The 9,559-nt window shown below is 35.7% G+C and overlaps 1 protein-coding gene across 1 annotated transcript in view; it reads left to right on the plus strand.

Moving 5' to 3' along the window:
- The first annotated feature begins 202 nt into the window (after positions 1-202).
- The window catches only part of LOC128998836 (xylulose kinase-like), a 47,969-nt gene continuing 38,612 nt past the window's right edge, over positions 203-9,559 (plus strand). The window contains exons 1-3 of the mRNA XM_054425193.1: positions 203-404; positions 3,801-3,883; positions 9,365-9,512. Of these exons, the coding sequence (XP_054281168.1) occupies positions 351-404; positions 3,801-3,883; positions 9,365-9,512 (285 nt within the window). The 5' untranslated portion in view covers positions 203-350. The remainder of the gene's footprint in view (positions 405-3,800; positions 3,884-9,364; positions 9,513-9,559) is intronic.

The following is a 9,559-nucleotide window of genomic DNA, read 5'->3' on the forward strand; positions in this document are numbered from 1 at the left end:
CTAATAACTAGCGGTACGTGTATTGAATATAGTACAGTACGTTGATATAGTATAACTAACTTTGTCCTTTTTTTCTCCTCCTCTTCCCTGTGTAATGTGTCTGAATCAACCAGCGCAGGTCAGCTGAGATTCGAGATTGTCATCAGAGTCAGAGATCAGACTGCTACTGCTGCTGCTGCGCAGCAGACAAACCAAACAACAATGTTATGTTTAGGAAGTTATGAACACTTGAGACATACTCAAAGCTATGTAAACATCCCTAATTAACTTCATGAAATCAACTATATGTTTAATTTAAACTGAAGATAAATTTGTAGAAACAAGAATTAACTGCTTCAGGAATATCGAAGATGACAGAAAACGAAGACGCTACTTATTTGGGCCTAGACTTCAGCACTCAACAGGTGATCTCATCTCCCTATACTTTCTCTTATCATGTTTTGTTGTAGACTACCTATATACGAACTGAATAGTAAAAACTTAAGATTTATATTTGTTTTCCTATTTATAATTATGTATTGTTTTCGTAAAAGTTATACCGGTAAACCAAAATTTAAAAGCTCCCAAGATTGTTCATTAGAGACTTTTTTGGTTATCTTACACGAAATATTTTTATTTTATTCTGAGGTGTAATATTTCACAGTACTTAAAATTATAACATGTTTGGCAAAACGTAAATAGCCTGTTAGACTATATCTTACAAACAATTTCAAACCATAAACTACCCTATTTGTATTTTTATCTCTTTCAATCTGTGACTAGGCCTAGGCCAGGTCCTACTTAACTTTCCACAACCATAGGCTACATGTTTATTCGTAACTAGTGTTATTAAATAACAATAATATAACTGTACCATTAAATCAAATCCATTAGATTTAAATCTAATTTTAAATGTAGGCCTAGCCAAGATCAATAAGTTAACTTAAGTTTATTTATCGCATGCTAACTCACAGAAATATGTTGGTGAGTCGGTGGCTTAGTCGGTAGTGTCACAGACTTAGAAAATCAAGGCAGTATTGTTTTGGGTTCGAATCGTGGTACCTGCCAATACTTTTTATCATGACAGTTCACCCTGGTCCTGTACTGGCTCTCCCCTTGCTTTGCTGGATACGTTCCGCACATAGGCCCGAGGCTTATGTGTACGGGCTATGCAAGGTTAAAAGAGACCGCCAACCTCTTTGAAAAAATCAGTAATAAAATGAAGTGGTGGAGTCGTAGGCTATATACAAGTTTTACCAAATTGTCTACCTCTTTAAAATATGTCTTGGGTAATCACTGCATTCCATTGTAGTAGGCCTATACAGTAGACTCCCTCTTATCCGGACTCCTCGGGACCGAGGCCAGTCCGGATAACGGGTTTTCCAGTTAAACCGACGTCCCCAAAAACTCTTTACAACGGACTGTTTACTGTGATATTCAGCTTAAATTTAGGATAGCATTGTATTTAGACACGTGATCACTGGTCTCAAATCTTTCCCACGTGAACAGTTGTTTCAGTACTGCCCACTTCCTGCCGATCTAGTCCAGTTAAACCAATGTGCTGATAAAAATTGTCCGGTTAAAGAGATGTCATTTCCGCCGAGTGTAGTCCGGTTAAACCGATGTCCGGTTAAAAGGTGTCCGGATAAGAGGGAGTCTACTGTAATTCAGTAAAAGGACAAAATCATCTAATCTCTAAGCTCCTTGAGCGGTTTATGGCTACATGTACTAGTGGTTGTGATGCCATATGCTGTTGGTGGAGTTAGAAATCAGGTTTACAAGTTTATTGATTAGGCTATGTTTACAATATTACATAGGTATTATGATATCCATATAATGTCACAGGTCACTTTGATAGGCCTGCACACAATTGTGGTTAGGTAAATTATCCTCCTAATTTTATAATAACTAATGGTCAGAGATGATGCACTTATTGATATGATATACTGTAGATGTTGCTATAAAATAGGCTAGATCGGTAAGAATGCAGTGTTTTGATTGGTTTTCTTGTCAAAGATGTCTAAAGTCTCATGAACAGTTAATCAAACGATAATCAATGTACAGATGTCCATTCTTTTTGTCTTTGTTCAACCTAATGCTTTCCAACATTGAGTCTCAACAGATGATCCTTCTCAACAAACTAACAAGCGATTAGAATAGGCATCTTCCAGAATGTTTTTTTTTATTTAATACAAATATTTTTACCTATGTCCACCCGTTGTGTTTGGTAGTTGCAACACTCCGATCAGCTAGAAAAGTTTCTTCTGGCTTTTGAACACCTACTGTCTCATTGTGGAAATGTGCATGGTCTTCTGCAAACTCTTTAAGCAATCTTACAATAAAAGATCATTGGTTTTCAGTAAAATGCTACAAACTGTGAGGAGCCACCTGTAGGTGCTTTTGCACCTACATCTTTGACACATTTTCATCTACAAAGGCTTGCTTTTCGATGGGCCACTTCTGTACTCCATTTCGTGTTCACCGTCCAGTAGAGGTCTTAACCTGATACTCATGTAATAAACATTGCTGGAAATATGTTCGTTTATTGCTGTGTACATTGCTTCAACTGTACTAGTACAGTATTTTGACTTTATTATTTGGATTTTTATACTAGGCCCTAACTGGTAAAGTAGGTAAGAATTAGTAAGATGGTAAAAAGTGTTAAGAAAAGGTCAAAAGTAGAGGAGTATTTTCAGGGTTCTGATGATTATAGGATGGCTTTTAGAAATACATAGCTCATGAACTTCCCGTTCTGCACAGTGAATGTGGAATGAAAATATAGCTCATTATAGATCCATGGAAGGCCTTGATATCTCAAATTATACATATATTGTTTTTAGTGAGTTTCTTTTGCAGAGGATAAGCGATTACCGTAGGTCCCATCGTAAGACCTAGACCCAGAACTGATTTGCTTTTTCGTTTTCATGTCCCCAGAGGCCAAAAACGCCATTTGTTCAAATTAATATATATATATATGCTGCACGCATATGTCGTGTCTGATGAAACAGAAAAAGTAATGTGTGTCTTATGTCTTTTGCATGATGGAGACATTTCTCCTAACATACTATCCTTGCCTGAAAACAGCTTCAACGGTATTTGGTTTTTCGTATGGTTGACCCATTTTTTTATGCAAACGTGGAGATCAAGCTAGTTTGTCAAGACCCAACCACTGAACCAATAATCTCACATGGTTCAAGACTTATTTCAGAATGAAATTTAACATTATGATCAGTTAACCATTCAAAATGTGCTTTGTAGACGGCGGGATAACCTTTTCGCTCAGGAACGATTGCCAGTGTGCATGCGCTAAGCCTGATGTCGTACAACATGTCACACAAAACAACAACTATCCGCGGTCTTGTGTGATTCAGATGATGTCTCGGACATATTATGTCGCAAGCAGTGTCCAAGCTCTGATTTGATAACATGGATTTTTTTCGTACAATATGTCTCAAACATAACAATCTTTTAGACACAATGACGACTCAAGTGTGTAAAAAACCTCAAGCAAAAGTCTGTAAGCAAGAAAAGGTTTGGGCTGCCTACTCTATGCTAAGATGAATGTTTATTATCCTCAACTGCAGCCAAAGTCTCAGTTTTTTCTGATTTTACATTCTCTTTGTAGTCTGAATGGTTTATAAATGGTACACAAACATTGTGTTGTAGACATTGAACAACCTATCGTAGGCCTACTTACCTTCCAACTAATGGTATTGCTTGTTTCAGAAAGCCCTAACACCCTTGCGGTATAGGCTATGTTTTGTCAAAAAGTTTAGTCCCATATTATTGACTATTGTTTATGAAATTGATTTATGTTTCAGTTAAAAGGAGTGATTGTAAACAAAAACCTTGAAGTGATTCATGAGACAAATGTTCAGTTCGACAGTGTTTTGCCGGAGTTCAGGTAAGTTAAGTTGACCTATTATATTGCATCTTAGTTCCATCTGTAGCTTGGTTACCAAACTAAATACCTTGGAGCAGAAGGGTTGTAGGACATTTGTATTAATTCATACTAAATTCATTCTAATACACTTCTAACCTTAGTTCTAAGACATTTCCTTGACTGTGCCATGCATGTAAACCAGTGTAACGGCAATATAGCATTCTTATTCTTATTCTAATAGTCATTCTAAGACGCAGAGCCTAAGACACTGCCTTAAAATTCCATAACATTTTAAACCAAAATATGCACGAGTTTCAGATCCGAGTAGGGTTGCCACCTGTCCCGATTCTGTTGGGACAGTCCCACCTTCTGACCTTTATGACGGTTGTCCCAATTTTTCCCTAAACAAAGGTTGCGAGCGAGACACACATATGCACAACAATCTTTCCCCGCCACCGTTGTTTTCAACAACATTATGTATAAAAAAAGTGTAATCGGGAACTCCAAGAGAACTTTTTGTTTGTCACTTCTTCGTAGGTATTATCAATTGACAACTAATCTATGAAATTAGTTCAGAAATTTGGTTAAGTTTTAAGACATTAGTTCGAAATAGGCTAAAAATTGCTGAAATAAATTAACCAACTGCATTTTGGCACTTAATTAACCTTCTCTCATCAGAACCAGAATTAGAGTTTGGGATCAAAATATTTCATTTCAGCTTTAAGACCTAAATTGAAACCTAAATATGAACCATACATTTTCCTACATTTGTTTTGATTTCCTATTAAGTTACATTTTTAATGTGATGTAGGCCAATCATTGTATCCTGTATACTTTTTCCCATGTTAATCAACTGATGCTTGCATTTTTATAAATCCCAGTAGGCCTTAACATTATTATTTGGTAGGTACTATCCTAGTTCATAAACAGTTAAAATTAATCTGTTACTGTATGCCTGCTAGCCTTTGACCTTCTTATCTTTGTGATATCCAATTGTGCTAATTTTAGTATCAAAGTTGTTATTGAATTATTTATTCTGGTACCATTTCATTGAAATGGTGACCATACAAAGTAGGTTAGGTATTTTTAGCCAAGTATGAATGGAGATGAGTGTAGGATGAGTGGCGCGATCTTGTAGTCTTCTTGTTAGTGACTAAGGCCTTAGACACAGCTATTAATTAATAGCCTATACAGGATATAGCTAATGGCAACTAAGGGACCTACAGTTTATAGTGGGATCCGAACCACATTTTTGCCTTGGTATTAACGAATTGGTCTAATTATCTGGATAGTACTGCGGCTAGTCGTAGTACTCACTAGTGCAGACATTAATCCACACCAGGGAGTATCGCATCCACAGTGCATGCCTATAAAAATATCCACAATTCGTGACCTCCTAGTAGCTGGATTACAGGACAACGCCACCGTCCCAGTCTATTATTAAAACTGTAAGGGTTAACAAGACTTCCATACATTCTCTTACCTAAGAAATGCTGTTGTCTGACTAAATATTATTAAAAGTTGAAGAGGTCTGTTAAACTAAGGTTTAGTTAGTTGTTATTCTAAAACATGTTTAGATGCATTTAAATCTTGAATTATTGAACTTAAAATTATTGAAAATAAAAGAGCATTTTTACAATAAAATGTATTTTAGCAAAAAACAGAACAGAGATTGATTAACAGAAAACAAAACATTAACTTAAGAACGCTATTAAGATAGTACAAAAGATAAGGTTGAGATTTTGAAATTTACTCAGGTAACAATAGATAATGTTAAACTCTTAATTAACTTTGTAAACAATAGATGAAGTTAAACTTGTAATCAAGTATCACAGCCTTTGTGAACTCCTCAATGTTTGGCTAAAAGACTGAAGTAAATTAACTCATTATAGCTGCCATTTATGATCTCAAAGTCATAAAAGTATTATGAAAGGCTCGATGTTAACAACTTTGTGAAAGTTTTAAACTATTAAAGATAGCTGTTAAACAATATGCTCTTTTATTTTGTTTTTATGTCTTTGTATTCTTAATTTTGCATCTATAACAATGGTTTGATACCATCATTGTTAGAACTCGTGTAAAATAAAGAACTTTTACAATTATTAAATAATAAAGAACTGATTTTATTCTGATAAATAACAAATATTTAAAACATTTATCCTTAGCAAAATTATGGTATGTTCTTGATCACTTTTAAATTCTTACTACAACTCTTCTCAATTGTTTAAATAAATTAAAAAATAAAACATCTGTTCATAAAAACAAAGACTAACAAATTATTATATTTTAATGTTGATTATTATTGAATTTGTACTATATAAAAAATAACTCGATTTTCAATAATCATGTTATTTAATTATGTTACTATCGGCACTATTATTGGAAGATTTTTTGTCAGAACAGAAATTATGAAACATGTTATTTAACTTTCCATTTTATACTTTTACCTTCTTTCTCCATAAGTCAAGAAAATTAATTATTTAAAATACTTTTTTTAAATATATTAAGCATAGAATAGGATATTTTTTAAGGTTTTAGTTACATTTGTAATGAAATATGAACTAGGCTACTATATGACTATGTGAACGTAGATGTAAAGGTCGTAAAACCAAATAAAGTTATTAACTCTCTTAGTCGATCACGGCAACGATTAGTTATCGGCTTCAGTGTGAGTGTCGTTGAGTCATTCCTCGTATTTCATACAGTAAATACAATGTCATGGTCTTTATTGGCTCTTGGCTTGTTAATCTTTGTTTATTTTTACAGCTTCAATTTGAGATTGAGAAACAGATACTTACGTTAGTAAATTGCGCTATTGTTTGTTTTGAAGATATCAGTTCTAATTTTATGTTTTAGTTTTTTGTTTGGTTGTAAATTGGTACCTTTGAAAGGTCATTTTGTATTTTTAAGATATAGGTTTGGCAATAATATTAACGTTAGTTACTATTTCCTTCACTTTTATGGTGTACCCACAGAGAAGTAAGGAACAGAGGATACACTCCATGTGTGTGTATGCTTAAGAGGTGTCTACCACTAGTGCTGGTGTCTAGAGCAAAGTCCCGCAATCCCCAGGGCCGGTTTAACCCATACGCGAACTACACGGCCGCATATGGCGCCACGAAAAAGTGGCGCCGTGGCGCCAACGGAACAATTTTTTTAAGTGAACAACGTAATTTTGTTTATTTTTGCTCAGAGTTCAAGTATTCAAAGCACCACAATAAAGGCATTTATTCTGTTTGTACCAACAGCACTTGAAAAATGTGTATATTTGTACAGCACTACAACTGAAGGACTCAATGCCATTTGCAGTTTCGATTTGTAGTGAGCTGACGTTCGGCAGTCGGCAGCGTACAGCGCGGCGCCTGTGGGTTTCATTTCACGACTCGCTCATGCTCGAGATAAGCAAGCGCGCAGCGCCACTTGTCACGGATGGGCATACGGAAGGGACAATGGCTAAAGGTGTGGTGACGTCATATCTCTAGTGGCTATAATGTCTTCTCTTGAGGCGACATGATTAGCGTAACGGGACAATGTGATTCCAGTGGCGTTCGTGGCATAATTGATAGCGCATCTTACTAGATCAGGAGGTCTCGAGTTTCAAGACCCGTCGAGAGGCTGACTTTTTGTCAAAGATTTTACTTTATTTGATTTTTATCTTATATCTTTTTTATATTATTAGCAAGTTTGGTTGGTTAGGTTAGTTATGACAGTTTAATTTTATAATTAAAAGTTAATTTTATTACTAAAATTATAAAATCAATTTAAATTTTTCGACTTAGCGGTTCTAGCGGCGAACGCTGGCTGACACTATGTTAAGCCATCGTCCCTCCCGTGTGCCCCACCGCCACTTGACACAACATGAAACTTCCCTTCCCTCCCTTCTGCCTCTGGCTCTGATCCTAGAGCAGAGCATTACGTTGTATTGCACTCTTTTAGTTGTATACGTATACCGTATCGGTATCGTATTGGCATTGTTTTGATGATTCATGATTGTTGATAAGTATATGATTACGAGTGCTTTAAGTTTAATTTATAATTAGCGCATTAAATAAGAAGAAAGTATAAACTGAATGAATGAGTAAAACATCTTGCGAGCCGATACTAAGAAAACAATGGCAGAAAAAAGAAACCGTCTGGCACTTATTATAGAAAGCGTAAGGCGAATTTGGAAGAGGAAGATAAAAAACAAGCCAAATCAATGAGTAGATTTTTGTTTAAATCATCTGGTGGCGACCCCATTTAGCCCAAAGAAGTCACGATAGAAGACGGAAATGATTTAGGTATTTATTTATTTATTTTCCAAGGAAAGATTAACACAAGCAGCTGATCACAAACGGCAAACATTACGTCATTGCCGTCTTCTATCGTGACGTCATGCTTGATGAGCATTAAAGCCTGTTTTTTGTGTGGCCTTGGTTTTGCTAAAGTTTATATGATGAGTAAAATTGTAAAAATGTTAAATTTCTGCGAATAATAAACAGCCTTTTATTGCAAGTATTCTTCATTGAAAAATTCTTCCCAAAATTATTGGGAAAAAATTCACAAATACGGTTATGTTATGTTATTGGTTTGGGGGGGGGGTGATGGTGGGGGGAATCCTAAGTGGCGCTGATTCGGGTGTTCGCTTAACTCTGAAAAATTCCTAGAACCGGCCCTGGCAATCCCCCCCCCCTCGCCCTCATGTACTACAATGCTCAAGGTAGAGAAAGAACCACAGACACACAGTGCTCACCATTCGGGCTCTTCCCTGCTCGTCACAATTATATTTCCGCCCCAACATACCAGAGCTGAAAGCTTATGGTTGTCCCACTCCCATAAGCATAAAACCTTAGGTTTTCTATGTCTTACTCTCTGTGTTGTAGGCCTACTTTAGTAGAAATACAGTAGAACCTCAATAATCCAGATGCTCCTAAAATCATCATCAATGCTGGAGAAGACATACCTCGACATATTAGTGTTTTTCTCTCACGACTTCCAATCACATACAAACTTCACGTGGTTTTGCGGAAGGGATTCATATTCATAATCTAATCATTATTAATTTATAAGTATAAATGTGATATATAGAAAAGTCTAAACGAGTACTAGCAACGGTAGTAGTACCAATTTTTAATTTAAAATACCAAATAAAAATAACATAATGCCTGGGGGTGGAGAACTCTCCAAAAGAATAAATAGCCAAATTTAATATATATAATCTTTAAGTAATTTCTTAAACTCATAAAAATCTTTCTATTTTTAGGTTATAGGTGATACATTAAAAAAATATTTTACCTGCATTGAAGAGGGTTTCTAATTTGAAGTGAAGTTTAAGTGCATTTTTAATGCATGTTCTTTTTTCTGAATCATCCCTCTTTAGCTTGAGCATTATCCGGATAACTCTTTTTGAATGTACCCAACATTCATTTGTTTCATAGAAATCTAATGATAAAATGGTATGATGTTGGATCATAGGGGATTTACTGTACTATTGTTACTAACCTCTGACTTGATATGTTACAGGACTCACAGTGGAGTTGTCAGACAGGACAAGAAGACTGTTACTGCCCCAGTCCTCATGTGGGTTAAGGCTCTTGACTTGCTTCTGGACCAGCTCAAAGTTTGTGGAGCCGACTTCTCCCAAATAGCAGCCCTCTCTGGCTCAGCTCAGGTAAGATGAGTGTTAAATCCTTAGCTCTTTAAGCCCTATAGATTATT

This window comes from Macrosteles quadrilineatus, unplaced genomic scaffold (assembly GCF_028750875.1).
Source record: "Macrosteles quadrilineatus isolate MER2022 unplaced genomic scaffold, UCM_ALF_1.0 Scaffold_7__1_contigs__length_78375512, whole genome shotgun sequence".
Taxonomy (NCBI): domain Eukaryota; kingdom Metazoa; phylum Arthropoda; class Insecta; order Hemiptera; family Cicadellidae; genus Macrosteles; species Macrosteles quadrilineatus.